This window comes from Poecile atricapillus, chromosome 27, assembly GCF_030490865.1.
Source record: "Poecile atricapillus isolate bPoeAtr1 chromosome 27, bPoeAtr1.hap1, whole genome shotgun sequence".
Lineage (NCBI taxonomy): Eukaryota > Metazoa > Chordata > Aves > Passeriformes > Paridae > Poecile > Poecile atricapillus.
This window is the reverse complement of record NC_081275.1, coordinates 4,986,761-5,005,291: the sequence shown is the minus strand read 5'-3', so window position 1 is coordinate 5,005,291 and position 18,531 is coordinate 4,986,761. Positions and strand designations below refer to the sequence as shown.

Below are 18,531 nucleotides of genomic sequence, written 5' to 3'. Positions count from 1 at the left end.
AGGTAAACAGTGCCCACCACAGGGTGTTTGTGCCCACTGTCCTCTGAGCAGAGCCCCCAAAAGCTCCAGATTACAAAATGGGGACATGTTTAACGCCAGGTGAAGAAAAATAGCTCCATGGACACTTCCAGCCACATGACAGGATTTCAAATCTGCTTCTCAAGGCAACTTTTGCTTGTCCAACATGTGACCTCATGGTTTGCACTTCTCAGTCACTGCAGACATGAAAGGATTCAAACATATTTCCCCATTTTCTTTCAAAACAGGGTGTTTTAGGTGAGGCCAAGGATTTCTGTTGTTGACCAAAGCTCCACAGTATCTTTAGCACTGATTACAGACAGAGCAGTGATGATAAATCTGCAATGGGTTAATGACAAATCAGGCAGCACAAGCAAGCTCTGCACTATCTTGATTGCACAATCAGTTGGTTTTAAAAAAAAACACTTTAAATTCTGTTCAGTTACAGGCTGCATCAGAACAGAAACAACATGTACAGAATAAGGACTTTAACCTGAAAAATCCAACTAACAGCCTCTGGGTCACAGGAGATGTACAAAGATCAAATCCCAAAGCAATGTTTATTCGCTCACACTGAAGAATCATTGAAAACCTGAGTCTCTGACAGCATCAGTCCACAAAAAAGGATTCTGACAAATCAGAATAAAATTCACCCCATTAATATTCTTACCTGTTGTACATGAGGCGTTTGAAGTCTTGAAATAAAGTGTCCTTGTTTTTGTCAATAAATCCAGTGACTGAGTAACTAAAAAATAAAGGAAAACCAGAGTTAATTGCAAAGTAGCAAAGTCCTTCTGTGAGGTGCTGGTAACTGTGGAATCAACATCCCTGCACTCCTACAGACACAGCAGATGCTAATCCAGCCCTGCAGGAGCAGAGTGTGAGACTGAGATCCCTGGGCCCAGCTCCCACCTCCAGCACAGGAACAACACACCTGGCTGCAGAGAGCTGTGCAGGTGCTGCCTGAGACACCTCACAGAGCTTGGGCAGGGGGTAGATGACCCAAATTCAGGAGCTACACTCAGGATTCTGCCTCCAAAACTGAGTGTGTGTGTTTATGTTAAATCCTAGAGAAATTCAGGTTTGTTTTTCAATCTGTGCAGTCTGTCCCTCTCTTGGTGGAGTCTGAATTCCAGAGCAGCCTCTGAGTAGTGACTGGGGAGCTCCCCTGGAAATCAATGCACACAGAAACACACACTTTAGATTCCTTCCTTCCTCTATTCCCACAGGAACAGCACTCCAGGAGGTCCCTGTTTCAGGGTTTCATCTCTTCTTCAAGTCTCAAGGCAGGCAGTGCTCTGTCCTCATGGAAAAGGTTCAGAATCTTCCCATTCAGTGAATCCCATGCAGATGTTCCCTGAGCTCCAGATCCCTCCCTGGGAAGCTGCACTCAACCTGCAGGCTCTGGGATCAACCCACAACCTGCAAATCCCTGTATGGAGCCATGCTCAAATCACAGTCATGGAACAGAACCTTTGAAAAGACATCAAATTCCACCCCTGCCATGGCAGGGACACCTTCCACAACCTTGTCCAACATGGCCTTGGGCACTCCCAGGGATGGGGCAGCTCTGGCAGCCTGTGCCAGGGCCTCACCACCTCAACTCTTATGGTTCCATGTAAGATCTAAGCCTGAACTATCTGTGATTCCTTCCACATTTCAGTTTTCTTTTACACCATTTGTCAGCCACTGGCAGTTCAGAAGGTTCAACCACTAAGAAAGCACCTTGTATTTTCTCCTCCAAAACCTCCTGAAATCAAGGATGTCTGTCAGGAATTGCTCAGCAAAGACTCCAGAAGATAACCTGCTTGTGCTACATGGGCTCCAGTCTGATCACACTGGTTGTCCTTGGAAATTAAAGGTAAAATTAATCCCAAGGTAAAAGAAATCATAAATTATTCCTTCAGTAACTCTCTTTCTTCTGACATGGGAAGTTACACAAATCCTAAACCATTAAATGACTCCAGTGATATTCCACAAAACAGCTTTCCCAGCAAATTTTTTCTACCATGTGCATCCTTCACTTCCACTCACTTCCCCTTCCCACTTCTGTCCCCTCCTGCACTTGTTCCTGCAGGCTCCAGGCAAGCACTTCCCAAGCCTCCTGCCCTGATCCTCCTGCAGGTTATCACTCCCCTGTGCTTCCAGCCTGCTCCAACTGACTGGAGAATTTAAAGCCAGAGTTATATAATCACACCAAACAGATGTCTAAACCAGATTTTATTAGCTCAGTGTAGCTTTCTTGCATAAACACTGCTGCCTTTTTTCCCTTTTTTTCCCCCCTTGAGCACTGCTCTCCCCTCACCCCCCACGCCTTGCTCTCCTTTTGTTTCACTCCAAGTACAAATTCCCACTCTGTAGAGCAAGGCACCAGCAGATGATTTAATTGATAAGCAAGTGCTGCACTCTGTAATTGTGTGTGACAGCTATTCTGGCTTGCACCAGAAGCAGCAGTAAATCAGAATATTGTACCACTTCAGAGCTGCTGGAAAGACAAAAATAGAAGGTGCAACTTTATTTCTGAAGGAAACTCACATCACATCCCCAGCGTAGTGCTTGATCCGGAAGTCTCTGTCGAACTCCAGCGTTTTGTCCGTGGCACAAAGCTGAAATAAATTAACATACATTAAACACCACCCATGGATTGATATCAAAACACCACCCCTGGATTTACAAGCTCCAGGGAAGAGCAACCTGCCTTCAAAATAGCTCAGAGAACTACGGGAATTCCACTTTCTATGTGCATGTGCAGATGTGAAACCCACTGCTGGAAAATGTTTTCATGGATGCACTGTAAGAACATGTGCTTGTACAAATGAAACTGCAAAAGCCTATAATTTAATGAAGAAATTGATATTATCTCAGAAACACCATTATGTAAAAAGAACACTAGTGCCTGTAGAGAAACATTGCACCCACGAGTTGATTTATGACTTTTTTTAAGTCTTTCCTTTATGTTTTTTGCCATTGCAGTGTAACTCCTCTGCAGAGAAATGGGACAACTGCTGTGACAACAGCAAGGCTTGTTCACTCCCAGATCCCTCCTGGTCATCTGACACCCCTCCAACAGGGACCCCCCTGCAGATCCACTGCTCCAGGCTCAGATTCCCATCCCATCCCTTCTGTACAGCAGAAGATGTCCAGTGCCCACGTGGCAGCTGTTCAGCAGCAGTGGCTGTAACACACTCACCCCTTCAGGAATAGCAGGAGCCAAAAAATCCATCAGGGTTGGCTTAATTAAAAAGGGAGTATGAGATAAGAATGAGGATTTTTTTATAGGCAGAAGGAACAGGATATGAATTAAGTCTTTGCAGGCAGCATTTAACAACACTGGGGGCTATGAGCAGATATCTGCTATCCACAAAAAATCTTGGAGAAATAAAAGAAGAAATCAGCATGGTTGAAATGTAGGGGAAGGGGGATGATTAGGAGCAGGGATAAACACACCAGAAATTCACCTGTGTCCAACAACACAAAATATTTTGGCTCAAACTGTAAGAACAGATGAAAAAAAACAGAATATATTTGACACAAAATTAATCACAAGGAGGAGCCCAAGGAGTGTGAGTACCAAGGTCCCCAGGAGGTCCCAGAGGTGTGGGAAGTCCAGCATGGCAGGAACAGAGAGAACCAGGAGCTGCAGAGCTGATGGACAACCAAGGTGCAGCAAAACACAGAGAAAATGCAGAAATGAGGCAATACCAGGAAAACAAAGCCATTTTTCTTGCTGCAGCTTTGTTCCCAGCACAGGGATGAGGAGTGCCTTTTTCAGCCACCCAAACACACAGCTCAAACCAACAAGTCAATAAAAGGGGTAAATACCAAATGGCAAAAGAAATGTGTCTGTGCTACCAGACAGTGCACAAGCTCCTCCTAAAGCTCATCCAGCTCTGGACAGGCTGGGAGGAGCCATAACAAAGCAATCTGGGGTTTTGTTGTTTGCTGGTTTGGCTTTTTCCAAGGGAGTGATTCTCTCCAAACTCTGTGTTTCCTGGAAAAAGCAGTCGAAATTAGTGGAAAAGAAAAGACCAGAAAGTCCATTGATACAGTGGCTCATCTGCTTGGGTTTCTGTGAGCCCTTCCATGAGGCTCCTCACTGACAGCTCACAGCACTGGAGGGTGAGTCAAGACAGGAGGAAAGATGGGAATCCTGTGGGAGCCTGCCCTGAGTCTGCCCCAGCATCTGAAATGAGCCAGAATCTGAGGGCAATGGGAAGGTCGTGGGGTTGGGTGGAGGCACTTCATCACTGAGGGATGGGAATGCCTGGGAAGAGCAGCAGGAGACACCCGGAGCTAAATGAGGGCAAAGCAGAGCAAATGAAACTCCCCAGCAGGGCAGGGATTCCCACTGAGAAAAAGGGCAAAGTTCACAGGAACTGATGGGCCCCAAACCTGACTCGATGGGGATCTTAACCACCCTCCTTCATCCCAAAAACACGGAGAACTGGGGGAGGCTTAGAGGGCAAACCCCATCCCCTGCTGACTGCACCTTCCCCAGGTTAGGAAAGAAATGCCCAGAGATGATGGCAAAAAATGTGGAAATAATGTAGTGGATGACAAAGAGAACTGTGTTTTGCCATTTAAAAACTAGGAGGTGAGAGGTGTAATCTAAAATGGAAAGGGCAGGAGGGAGGGAAACAGGGAGGAAGGAGCTTCTTCTCTTAAGTATCTGAGCTGTGGAATTCTTTGTTGATTTAAAAAACAAGACCATGCAAAAAACCCTTTTAAGGAGACCAGGAGGTTCCTGGGCTGCAGGTCCCTGGAGAATGGGAGAATGTCAAATTATCAGTACACATTTATCCCATATTGGGCTCTCACTTGGGAATTCACCACTGTCCAGTGTCTTGGGAGACACAAGATCATCAGGATGACTGGAATGGACCCTCTGATACTCTTCCATTCACAACCAGTTTGTTGAGATTGATGCTCTCCACAATTTGAAGATTGAGGCATTCATGGACTGTCTGTCACTGCACTTGATCCTTCCAAAGTATAAAACCAACAGAAAAGAAAGGGAACTTGGAGAGGTTGAGGATACAAATGATGATGTTGGGAAGGGCCACCAGAACAGCTGGCACATCTGCACATCCAGATTAGCATTAGACAGATCCAAGGAGGACACGCCATGCTCCAGGAGCACAACCTTGTGCCACAAATTCTGCTGCTGGAAGTGTTAATCAGCATTCTCCTGGCTCGTTTGGCCTTCCCCAGGACAAGGGCGCCGGCAGCGCGGAGCAGCCGGGTACACAAAGTAGGACACGACTATTTAGAGCAGCACAGCCCCCTAGAGCTTCTCCACATGGAGCCTGTGTGCAGCGTGCTCTGCAAGGAGCAGTGGACCATGAACTGGGCTGAGGGATGGGAGCTGTTCCCACCACACACACTTTAACTCTTCAGGAACAGCTCCCATCTGTGTGGAACTTTACAGCATCTGCACGGAACCACTGCAGTCTGCAAAGGCAGGGCATGAGATGGAATCAAGCTCTTTGTTTTAATCCAAGTTAGAAGAGCCTGGCTTAGAAGGCTCAGGCTTCCCACAGCAGCTCTGGGTGGGACTGGAGAAAAGCTCTGAGGTGCTGAGACGTCTGCAGAGATGCAATAGGGAGAAAAAATAATAATTATGCTGAGAGGTTTATGGGTCAATGTTTTCAAGGCTCTATTGATTTAACTAGAAATTAGCAAGCCAGGCAGATCCATCAGCCCCTCCATAAACATTATTTATAGCAGGATTCCTTGTCTCCCTCTTAGCCTGTGCAGGCAGTTTCTGACAACGCCACCTCCTGCTGAGGAATGCTGCAGCTGGCAGTGCTGCCCTTTAATGTCTCCTTGCTGGGAGGGGACTCCCAAAGGCAGGGACTAGAGCAGATTTTATTTTTAAATGTTCATTTTATAGTCTCCCATAGCATCTCCTGAAATTCCATCCCCTTCTGCCACTGCACTAAAGCACCACCTGCTCCCTCTGTGGTGGAGCCCCTTCCCTTGGGCAGACGTGGGAGCAAGGACAGAACAGAAATCAAACTCCTCTCTACATCCACTGACCAGAAAGCTCCAGAAACTGGACCACTCCCCCAGCACCCCACTGCAGAGGATCCCAGACTCCATCCCACCAGTACTGCCACTGAAGGAAGCAACTTGCATTCAAACAGGAACCCAGGCCAGGCCTCACACCTGTTTTCAGGTGAGCTTCCTCAGAATGTTCCATGTCCCTGCTCAGGCACATGAAATCTGGGTCAACACTGGAATCAAGGCCCCTGTCCCCCTCCCTGAGCTGCACGTGGCAGGTGAGACATCAGGAGTGCTGCAGCAAAAGGGCATTTAAGGGAAGCAACATCTGGGAGGGAAAAGTGGTTTTGGTTTACTTTCATCCTGACCTCTCCTCAGACAGCCCCAGCCAGATCCATTGTTTATCCCAGGCCTCCCTGAGGCAGCCTTTAGCACATATCTTACACAAGCAGGCTAATTTGGTATTTCTGACCTACATAAAATATTGTGCTGGGGTGGGAGGGAGCAGGGGGGGCCAGCACTCTGAGCCATACATTTCAGACAATGTTTCTGAGTAGAGAGACATCAATAAACTAAAGGCTCTTATTTGATTACTCTGTGTGAAAGATTCTCAAATTAATCAGGCTGGTGACCATTTTGCAATCTGCTGCCAAGTGAGGAATAAATGAAGCCTTTTAATTCGCCCATTGTAGCCCAGACAAAGCCAGGCTCGGGGCCTGTGTGCTCTGAGGTGCAGTGGGAGACGAGCATGTTCTGCAGCCAATGATGATGAAAAAAGCCCAAATCACAGCGCTGTAATAATGCAGGAGTGTGAATAATTTCACTGTCACTATGTATTAGAGCAGCCTGGGAAGAACAACACGTGGGCAGAGCCGGTGCATCGATTGGTTCCAGATGACATCATGGTATGTCAAGGCACGAGCTCAGGCTCCTTTTATCCCAGAATAAAAGGGATGAGCCACTGGATGTGCTGGAGCTCCCTCTGCCGGGTTCCTCTGCGCCTGGAGCTGCTCCGGGCTCCTCATCTCACACTCCGCTGCAGAGATTCCAACCCAGCCGCCCTAAAGCCCTTTTCCTCATTCCATTCCACCTCAGAACACAGGGAAGGGACGGCAGAGGACAGCAAGGTCTGTGCGTTACCTTCCTGCTGGAGAAGTGCGCGTGCTTCCCCAGTTTGCTGTTGAGGGCCTCGAGGAACATCTCATCTGTGACTTTCCCCACGTTCATGCAGGCATCGTCCAGAATGGCAATGATCCCTTTGTGCTGCTGCTCCACCAGGTCCACGATAACCTGGTTGTTGAAGTAATCAATCTGCAGGAAACAAAGGACAGGGGTGTCGGTAACCTTGGCTGCAGAAATGGGAGGGTACTGGTGCTGGCCATAGCAGGCAGTGTGACAGCGAGGAGCAATCAGCTCTGAATGTGCAGATCTCTGATTCCAGATAAAGCAGCCTGCTCTCCTACACTGAAGAGCAAAGAAAGTGATTTTTCAAATCCCTCTGATGCACCTCAAGACCTCTGCTGCAGAATGCCCTTTAAAATGTCTTTTGCTGTGTGCAGCCACCGCAGTGACACCGCACATCTTGTCCTAGGCATTCTGAAGAGAGTTTGAACAGAAAAAGTCAAGATTCTTATGTGTTATTATCAACAACTAGAAACACCCATAAGCACCCAGCACAGAAACCCACAGTTATGTGTGTGGCATCACAGAGGTGCCACAATAGGTTTCATCCCAGACCTGGAGTCCCTTATTTTCCCAAGGAGACATGTGGTGAGGTGCCTGGGGAGCTCCTGCCCCAGCATGATCCCAGGCCTGGCAGGGACACAGATGTCCCATCGACTGGAGCCTGCACGTGGAGCAACCTCAGATCCAGGACTTGTGCTGGTACACTGACCTCACACCGACCTCTCCCTCCCTGCCAAAGCACTCACATGCTTCCAGGGAATTCCCTCTCGCTGGTACTCCTCCTGCTCTTGCTTTAGAACCAGCTGGATGAAGAGCTGCTGCAGCTTTTCATTGCAGTAATTAATGCAAAATTGTTCAAAACTGCAAAAACATGAGAAGAAAAGGTAATGAGTGTTCTGGGAAAGGCGAGGGCACAACACTGGGCTTTAGAAAGTGGCTCACCTGTTATTGTCAAATATCTCGAAGCCATAGATATCCAGGACCCCAATGACTGTGTTCTTGCCATGCACTGTGGTGTCGTAGTTCTTCACCTCAATGACATCATTGATGTGAGTCACGATCCAACAGAAGAGACGCTCGTAAATGGCCTGCAGGAAACACAGACTGAGAGCTCCTGCCTGCACCTGCCTCAGCTCTTCCCAGGAAATTCATCACAGCTCATTCCAGGCCTCCAAAAAAGCTGCAGTTCATGTTCTGCTGAAAGCCAGCAGCTACTGACTGGAGAAAATATTCTGTGGAAGTATTTCTTTTCTTTCTTCCAAAACTCATTTATAGCAAGTTGAAATCCCAGTGAGGTCACTGGGTGCAGCAGTTCCCTAATTTGATTCCAGTCAGCTTTTCAGCTGCCTAATAAGTACCATTCCTGAGAATTATTTAACAATAGTGAAGAGCAAGAGAGAGGTCAGTCACAGAAACTCAACAACTGAACACAATGACAGGAAAATAATCCTGTTCACCTTTCACAAAGATAATGTTCTGTAGGCAGAGGCGTCTTCAAAGTCTTCATGTTCAAACTGAGCTGTGAAGCTGGGTTTTGGAACATTATCTCCGGAAAAGAAGTCAAGTTAATAATCAGTGGCCTTCATAACTTTGTCCATTCCTCCCTTATAATTTGATCTCTTAGCAAAGGAGGAACAATTGTCACTCCTGCCATCAATACTCACTTTTCCCATGGAAGGTATCCCTGCTCATGGCAGGGGTTGGAACAAGATGGACTTTAAGGCCCCTTCAACCCAAGCCATTCTATAATTCTTTAAAAAAACAATTAAAAAATAATACTTTGTGTTTCCAACCTGAATTCTAGATGTTACAGTTCCACTCTCTACTCTTTGAATTTAACTGCAAAATGAAGTTGAGGGGATCCCATTTCAGAGAAAATTCCTCCCTGTATGACACATTTGCAGATGCCAGCCCAGCCTGCAGCCTGTCCCCTCCTTGGTGTGCCTGGCAGTGCTGGCTGTGGGAGCTGGATCCCTGCTGGAAGGGCAGGGATGGGGAGGTGCCAGACCCCCACAGAACTCAGGAGCACACAGGTTCAGAGAGAAATCTGCAGGATGTACAACAAGCCCTGTGCTTATTGACCCACCCAGAATCCTCCTGGGACTGAGCACTAAAAATGTGCAGTTCTGGCAGCAATGCCTCCCTCGGGCACTGACGTTCTTTGCTGCACACCTCAAGCCATGGGCAAAGGCAGCAGAGATGTGGCTGGGTGAGTGTCACACACCTGTGCAGAGGAAGGGGACTGAACTCACCTTTGCAAAGGCATCTCTGCCGTAGGTGGCCTCCTGCTCCGTGTGCTGTTTGTCGATGATGTCCCTGCCCGTGGCCACCGTCCGGAACAGCAGCGCCTTCTCCACCAGCTCGGCCTTGGTGGACAGGAGGTCAGCGATCACCGACACCACCTTGCTGTTCTCGATGATGGGAGTGTCTCCATCCACAGAAAACTTCAGGTTGCCCTGCAATCAGCAGCATTTCTCCATCTGCCCTTTACTAACAGGGATCAGCACACCCCAAGTCCATCCATTTTCCACCTGCTATTCCAGGCTGGAAATCTCCTGCCACACTGGAAGGTGGGTCTTGCATATCCACACCCTCAAACCTCCAACGTCAGTGAGAGCAGCAAAGACTTTGTCACAGCAAAGCATTCCTGCTCAGTGCTCAGCTCAGCTTTTGGGACAAATGACATCAAACACTTCCCGAGATTTAATCAAACACCATCCCAATATTCAGAGTCCAGGGATGGGGAATTGCACCATGTATGCAAATGCTGGATGCAGCATTTGTCTTCACTGCAGCTCACCATGAAATCACTGGCTGCAGTTCCCCTGGCAGTGTGACAGCCACAGAGGGAGTGGGAATGGCATGGGGGGGCTGAGAGGTCAGTGCCAGTGGGGCTGGACTGGCAGCACCCCACCACCACAGCTCTGCTCCTGGGTACCTTCTGTGCCAGGATTAAGCAGTGACACCCCTTGGTGATCCACAGCAGAGGGTTGTCCCCCAGCCTGCCTACACAGCCCTACTCAGCTCTGCCTCCCTTCCTTCCCAGCACTGCCATCCCAAGGAGGAGAAGGAACTGGAACAAAGTTGTTCTTTGCCACCCTCCTCCTGCCCACCTCTTTCCTCAGGGAAAACATGAGAGCTGAGCTACAGGGACACTGGGCAGGGGAGGAGGCTCTGTGGCTCCCAGGAGGATCCAGGAGAAAGAAGGATCTCCTCAGCCTCAGAACACAAAGAATTAAGAGTGCTGCTGTGTTTCCTGTGCTCAGCCTTCACCATGAAGTGAAGCAGAATCACTGTGGTGAAGGTGAGTGTGAGGGCACCAAGGGACAGAAGCTCCCTATCCCCTCATGGCCAAACCCCAACAGTTCCTTTTTCAGAACACTGAACAGCTCTCAGCACTTAGCTGTATGCCTGGTTTGGGATCTGGAACATGCAGGAATACATGTGATCATCACTGCAGTGCCCAGCAAAGAGTTTCTCTCACCACTGGAGCTGTGAACTGGACACACCTTCCCAGCCACCAGAGCTTCCAGGGGCTCCTGCAGCAGGTAAATCAGAGCTGCTGGCAGCACAAGCCCTCCTGAGGAACAGCCCAGGGATGGGATCAGGGATGGATACACATGGGCAGGGAGCTCACCAGGTGCAGAATGGCTGCCACGATTTTGTAGACAGTCTGAATCTCCTCCTGCTTGAAACCAATCACCTTCATGGCATCAGCGACAGCCTTGAACTCAGCCCTGTCATTGATGGAACACTGAGGGGAGAGAGAAGTTTGGGATGGGGGGATTTAATGGAAGTCAGCTGTGAGGAAGCAAGGATTTCACAAGCCCATGGGAAACAGAGATGCACTTTGATGTTTCTCAGAGGCAAGACACTGTCATGAGGTTTCCCAGCTTATTCCAATACCATCTTGCGTGCTTGGACACTGAACCCTGCACTGCACACACGTATTCTGGCAGCAGGAGACACAGAAATCCACCACAGCACAATAAATTTCCCAGTGGAATTTGCTGAGAAAGAGTTCATAAAAAATCCCAGTAGAACAGGGACAATTTGTGCAGTCACAGATCTTCTGAGCAGAGGCTGCAGAGCACCAGCAGGAAATCTCTGTTCTCCACCTCTCTCAAGATCAGCCTGTCCCTCTCTCCCTGCAGCCTCCTGGGTTTGTTTTCAATGCACATTTTTAGAGAGAATCATCTGGCATAGGAGAAGGTCTCTGGGTTTCTGTACCAAAATACATCTCACAAAAGCACCTAGGAAATCAGGGAGCCTTTGGTGTGGACCCTGCTTCAAAGGGACCACACTAGGGACAACTCCAGATGTATCTGAAGTGTTCAGGATCTTGTTGTCTAAAAACTTTGTGGGTTTGTTCCCTTCTTTCCTGCTCAGAGTTCCCCCTTGAGGACAAGTCAGACATGAAGACTCAGTGCTTCAGTAACTCAAGGATCCTGCAGAAAAAAAATGAGTCCTTCTGGCTTTTTGCTCCAGAAGGCAGTTTAAGGTACCCATTATGGAGTGTGGAATGTGTGCCACTTGTAATGGGTCAAATATCCATACCTGCATTTATCAATAAATCATTTTATTGCTGTTTATAAGCAGACACTTGCACAGATATATCTGTGTATTTTAAGCAGAGTAGAGGTATATATTTTCTATGATTCTAAGTACACTCGTGCTTTATTTTGTAGCACCAGAAACTCCATTACAAACAGCACACCAGTGTCACCTTTCCATATTCATCCCCACTGATCTCAACTTCTGCTAGCTCAGCAGTGCTTTGAGCATTTCCAGCAGCACTTCCAATGTCAAGCTGTCCCTTGGTCCCTCAGACCCCTCACCTTGAGCTGTGCCCCAGGGCAGATGTAGCTGTAGGCTGACGCATCCTTCTGGAGGTGCAGAGAACGCAGAAGCTGCTCAGAACCTCCCTGCAGGAGCTGCATGAAGAGAATTTTAAGAAATGGTGAATGAAAAATATAAAATCCTTCTTTTTTTCTGTCTCTTATTCATCTGCTTGACAAGCAAAGTCATGAAAATATTAATTGCTGCTGCAATATGTGGAGCACAAGGTGCAAGATGCAGGGCCTGCACTGGTGCAGGGCTCTGCCACCACAGATCACTGGACTTTAGAGTCACAACTGGATAAAACCTAGGCTGAACCCCTCAAAGACCTGTTCACACCCGTGCCATGCCACATCTGTGCCTTGGCAAGCACGCTGCCCACACAGAGACTTTTCCTCCTGGAAATGACACATCTGTGAGGAAAGTGCTAACGTGCCATCATGGAGTACTGAAAAAGTGGGAAAAAAATAAACAAACCTCCCCTTCCCTCAGTGCAGAATCAAGGTTATACTAATAGGCTGACCATATCCCCCAAAGGACACACAGGGAACCACCACACAATGTGGAAGACATTAAAGAACATCCAAAAAACCAAAAAAAGTAAACTTGGTGTCATAAAATTACTTCCATATGGACTAAAGGCCTCAGGAGAAAACAGAGGGATTAGGCTTGCTACAAATAAAACAGTGAGTCAAAGTCCAATGTCCTACCATATTTGTTTAGTCAGCCTCCCCTTAAGTTTAGAAATGTGTTAATATGGGACTGGAGGATAGAAAACAATCCATCTTCCCAGGCTCCCTCCCAGCCCAGGCCCCCACAGAGAACTGAAGAGCCCAAGATCACCCAAGATGCTGCAAAAGGGAACCCTCTGCAAAACACATGAGAGAGTGAAAGATCTGAGTGCTCTGCCCAAAGCGTCTGGGAAACTGGGGACGAGTCACTGCTGCAGCAAAGGAACACAAACCTGGTAGAAGGAGTGGAAACTTCGTTCCCCAGGCTGCTGCACGATCACACGGGACTGGGGGAACAAAACACAGAGCTGGGTGTTAGTGGGACATCACCACCTCCCCTCAGACACCCACATCACCAGGACACCCCAAATCAACCCCATCTCACTCTCAGGTTCTTGGGAACACCATCACACACGTGTGACCCTGGAGCTTGAGGTCCACAGTCAAAAGGACCAGTTTGTGTAACAGCTGCAATGTCCTACTTCCACCCAGGAATCCCATGTGGGAACCACAGGGCTGCTTTCATGGAACAGTCAAATAAAATGGCATTTTAGTTTTAGAATTATTTAATCACTGGAAATGAAAACCAGGACTCTGTGGCTACAGATAAATGCTCAGGGCCTGGTGGTCACCACTCCTACACCCCCAGGACAGGCTGCCCACAGCACCCAGCTCACAAGGGAATGCTCTGACACAAGGGCCCTGTTTTAGAGAGCCATAGCTCCATTCCAAAATCTGCATTCCAGACCAGAGTAAAACAGCACAAAAAAGGGTTAAATGCAGCAGACATTCAGTCAACAAGCCCTACTTTATGCTACAAGTTTGAACTCTGAGGAGTGATGAGGAACAAAGCTGTGCTGGGGAGGGTCAGGTTGGGTATCAGGGAAAGGTTCTTCCCCCAGAGGTGCTGGAGCTGCCCAGGCTCCCCAGGGAATGGTCCCGGCCCTGAGGCTGCCAGAGCTCCAGGAGAGCTTGGACAGAGCTCCAGGGATGCCCAGGGTGGGATTGTTGGGGTGGCTGGGCAGGACCAGGAGCTGCACTGGATGACCCCTGTGGGTCCTTTCCAACCCAGGATATTCCATGATTCGATGTGTTCCTGCAAAGCCACTTTCTGTTACTGCTTGTATTTGGGCCAGAGCCTCCACTTTCAAATGGAAACAAATTTAACTTGGGAGAAGTCAAGAATATGAAATAAACAATCAGGATAAATAAATCATCAGGATTTAAGTCACTGCAGCTGCAGTCCCAGCCCTCTTTTTACATCAAAGTATCCCAAGTTAAATGTTTGGGTTTGTTGTTTTGTTTTTTAAAATAAAGTGTTTATTCTGAAAATAGACTTCAGGGAAATAAGGGGAGAAGTAAAAAAGAAACACAAACAAAACAGGGTGTTGGCAGATGTGGTCAAACACATAATCAAAGCCAGGCATGCCTCACACAGCAAGAACTGTTAACGGCTCACGCCTGAGTTCTCCAGTTTTGCATATTCCAATGTTTTCAGACACCATTTAATGACATGAAAAAAATAATTATGCTCAGGATCACTTGGAATATATGAAAACAACGCTACCAACAGCTCACCCAAGGCTGTGGCGTTATTCCAAGATAACACTTCTCAAGCACACTTGCTCCCTACGGCTCTGGAGATCGCCTTCTCAGTGCAGGAATTACAAAACAGGAGCTGTGCAGAGGGTAAATTATATCCAAAATAAAAACTGAGATTAAACTTCACACATCCCCCCACACAAAATCCTTTGGGTAACACAGCCCTGTTGCTGGTGAGCTCTGGAAGTTGGGGGGCTTCAGGAACAGCACTGCAGTGGCTTTCCTGACTCCTGAGGAAAAATTAAGCCATGGATTTATTTTCCATCCCCTCATACCTCACCTGCTGTACATGTTTCTATGGAAAACTTTCTACTGGCAAAGCCCAGACTGCAAAAGTAACTGCAGCAAAGACTGTAACCCTGGAAGGGAGGGTGCCTTACCTTTTCTAGCAGGTAATTATTGATGTGCCCACCTATGGGGTCTCCCTTGAAATCAAAGTTGATGTCCATGTATTTTCCAAACCGGCTGGAATTGTCGTTGCGGTTTGTTTTGGCGTTGCCAAAGGCCTCCAACACACAATTGGATTTCAGCAGGATGTTCTTCACTCTGCAGCAGGGATGGATGGATGGATGGATGGATGTTGGATGACGGATGGATGATGGATGGATGGATGGATGGATGGATGGATGGATGGATGATGGATGGATGGATGATGGATGGATGATGGATGGATGGATGATGGATGGATGGATGGATGGATGGATGGATGGATGGATGGATGGATGATGGATGATGGATGGATGGATGGATGGATGATGGATGGATGGATGGATGGATGGATGGATGGATGGATGATGGATGGATGGATGGATGGATGGATGGATGATGGATGGATGGATGGATGGATGGATGGATGATGGATGGATGGATGATGGATGGATGATGGATGGATGGATGATGGATGGATGGATGGATGATGGATGGATGGATGATGGATGATGGATGGATGGATGGATGGATGATGGATGGATGGATGGATGGATGGATGGATGGATGGATGGATGGATGGATGGATGATGGATGATGGATGGATGGATGGATGGATGGATGATGGATGGATGGATGGATGGATGGATGATGGATGGATGATGGATGGATGATGGATGGATGGATGGATGGATGGATGGATGGATGGATGGATGGACAGATGGAAAAGGACACAGGGTAAGACTTCAACACTCACACCACAGAATTTTTTTCACAGCCATTCCTCCAGAAGAATTCAATGACAGCAGTGATGCTGTTTGAGGGCAGATTTGGGCAGATGTGGATAACATCAGCAATCCCATGGGAAATCAGCTGGGAGCTGTCAGCAACGCTCCTCAGAGGAAGCAAATGCTCTTTGGTTCAAAGACCAGATCCCCACCATGAAATCAGCACTAGAAATTCAGTTTCTATACACATGTGAATTCTGAAACCAATTTTCTGAACTCTTTTTTAAGTAATTTTCAAAATTCATTCAGGGTAGATTTAAGTTTGTTTCTGCAGAAAATCACATTCTTTGCTCCAAAACTTTTACTCAGGACAGAGAGGGACATTTTGCAATTCAGAATCACGTCAGCTTGGAAGATCATGGAATACACTCCTTGCACTCCACGTGGTGTTCTAGCCCACCCAAATTTCAGGCAATTTGCCCCAGGAAAAGTGATTTAGAATCATTTAGGTTGGCAGAGAACTCTAAGATCATTGAGTCCTGCCATTAGATAGTTGATATTGGCTGGATGGTATTTCTTGATGCTGAAAGTTTGAACTTTCAAAATAAACCTTTCAATGTGACTTCTGCAATTATTACTGCAAAATTCCCAGAGTAACAGCAGTACCTGAAAAAGTTAAGTATAAATCAGCATGTACAAGAGACCAGCTGATAATGTGGTGCTACACAGCCCATAGAAAGAGATCCACAAGCAGGAGAACAGGAGAATTTCCCTTCTTTTCCAGCCCAAGCCTTACCTCTCCACCTCAGCCCTCTGGCCAGGGTTAGTGATGGCTGCTATGTACTGCATTATGTATTTACTGGCCTCAGTTTTCCCAGCCCCGCTTTCACCTGGGGGCAGAAACACCACAGTGACCAAACAGATGAAAAAAAGCAAAACAAATAACTGGACAGAAGACCTCAATTCTACCCCAACAGCGCCTGGGTGGTTTGATTTTTTCTTTTTAAAGCAATCTTTGTGTGCACTTGGGACGTTTTCTAAACAGCCATAACCCTGCCTGGCTGCTGGTGCTGCTGCTGGGCTGACTTTGGGCAATTGTGCTGTGAGATTGCACAGGTCGGGAAAGGGGCTGGCACACAGAGGATCAAAGGAATATTGTTAGAGGAGAAAGGCTGGCCTGCAGCAGCACAAGGGGCCACTGTTCAGCACCCCAGCCCGGGGCTCTCTCCTTTCAGAGCTGCCCAAGCACGGGGACATCAAGGAAACAAAGTGCCAGGATCCAGTCAGGGATCACTCTGGTACCAGCCCTGCTCCCACTGCTGGAGCCACGGCCTTTCCAATGGAGCAGGGAACAAACAGTGGCCAGTCAGGGCAGAGACAAAAATCAGCAGCTCCTGAGGAGAGACAAGTCCAGTTCTGCTGATTCCAGCTCTGCTGATCCCAACCATGCTGATCCCAGCTCTGCTGATCCCAGCTCTCCTGATCCCAGCTCTGCTGATCCCAGGTCACACCTGATCCCAGCTCTCCTGATCCCAGCTCTGCTGATCCCAGCTCTGCTGATCCCAGCTCTCCTGATCCCAGGTCACACCTGATCCCAGCTCTCCTGATCCCAGCTCTGCTGATCCCAGCTCTGCTGATCCCAGCTCTCCTGATCCCAGCTCTCCTGATCCCAGCTCTGCTGATCCCAGCTCCACTGATCCCAGCTCTCCTGATCCCAGCTCTCCTGATCCCAGGTCACACCTGATCCCAGCTCTCCTGATCCCAGGTCACACCTGATCCCAGCTCTCCTGATCCCAGCTCTCCTGATCCCAGCTCTCCTGATCCCAGCTCTGCTGATCCCAGGTCACACCTGATCTCAGCTCTGCTGATCCCAGCTCTGCTGATCCCAGGTCACACCTGATCCCAGCTCTGCTGATCCCAGCTCTGCTGATCCCAGCTCACTCTCTGGAGCAGACACAGGGCTCCTCCTCACACTTCCCCCCCCCCACCGCAGGCACAGATCCAGCTCCTGCCTGGCACCAGCTCTTGAATGAGATAAGAAATAATTGTGCCGGTCGGATTCAAATGCAAATGAGCAGCTTTAAGATTAATGAAGTTTCTTTTATAAAACGCTGTCATTAGCCAAATCATTATTCTCCTTCCGCCTGGAATTTCACAGAGATCAAGTGCTCATCACCATGCAGAGCCCTCCCAGCCTACCTGAGATGACAATGCAGGTGTCTTTGGATCGTCTCTTCATGGCTTTGTAAGCAGCATCAGCGATGGCAAAGAGGTGGGGAGGCCTCTCGTAGAGCTCCCTGCCCTTGTACTGCTCGATCATGTCCCGCCCGTAGATGTTCAGGTTCTTGTAAGGATTCATGGAAACAACAACCTCCCCAATAAAGGTGTAAATCCGGCCCTTCTCGAACCTGCCCAGAGGAGACAAATGGCAGAAATCAGACAAATGCAGAGGTTCAGGACAGGCAGCTGCCCAGGCCATCAGGTGAACTCTTCCATCCATCACCCATGGAAACACGACGATAAAACCCTGGCTCTGGACATCCTCAAGCAGGGATGGCACCACAGCAGAGACCCGAGGACAATGACCTGGGGCTGCCTTGGAGTTCCACCATCTACAAAGGACATTTCTACCTCTGTTCCACTTCCAGATACGTGATGTGGAATTTACAGTTTCTACAACTGACAATACGTGAACAAAAGTGTGAGGAGCAAATCTAATCTACTTCATAAAGGGGATTTATAGGAAAATTCTTTTTCACATTCTGTAGTTGTCCATGGCCCAGCTCAGGCCAGAGGAGCAGAAGTTCTGAAGCCCTCACTGAGAGGTCTAATCACACTTGAAAGTGAACAAAGACAGAAGGGAATTACAGCCTCTCAGCTCTAGCAATGAGTCCTTTTTGCTGGAAGGCACTTCAGTATCATCACTGCTGCTACACCAGAGAGAAAAAATTTCTAAGAATGTGTGCAAACAACCCTAAACGACATCATTCCTATCCCTA

At 48.0% G+C, this 18,531-nt stretch overlaps 1 protein-coding gene across 2 annotated transcripts in view; it reads right to left on the bottom strand.

Moving 5' to 3' along the window:
• The window catches only part of MYO1D (myosin ID), a 158,419-nt gene that overhangs the window by 102,823 nt on the left and 37,065 nt on the right, over positions 1-18,531 (bottom strand). For both annotated transcript variants that reach the window (XM_058858281.1, XM_058858282.1), the window contains exons 2-13: positions 17,732-17,940; positions 16,329-16,422; positions 14,759-14,924; positions 13,010-13,063; positions 12,045-12,140; positions 10,844-10,960; positions 9,459-9,662; positions 8,149-8,294; positions 7,953-8,067; positions 7,162-7,332; positions 2,554-2,624; positions 689-763 (exon numbers count right to left, since the gene is read on the bottom strand). In XM_058858281.1, the coding sequence (XP_058714264.1) occupies positions 689-763; positions 2,554-2,624; positions 7,162-7,332; positions 7,953-8,067; positions 8,149-8,294; positions 9,459-9,662; positions 10,844-10,960; positions 12,045-12,140; positions 13,010-13,063; positions 14,759-14,924; positions 16,329-16,422; positions 17,732-17,940 (1,518 nt within the window). The remainder of the gene's footprint in view (positions 1-688; positions 764-2,553; positions 2,625-7,161; positions 7,333-7,952; positions 8,068-8,148; positions 8,295-9,458; positions 9,663-10,843; positions 10,961-12,044; positions 12,141-13,009; positions 13,064-14,758; positions 14,925-16,328; positions 16,423-17,731; positions 17,941-18,531) is intronic.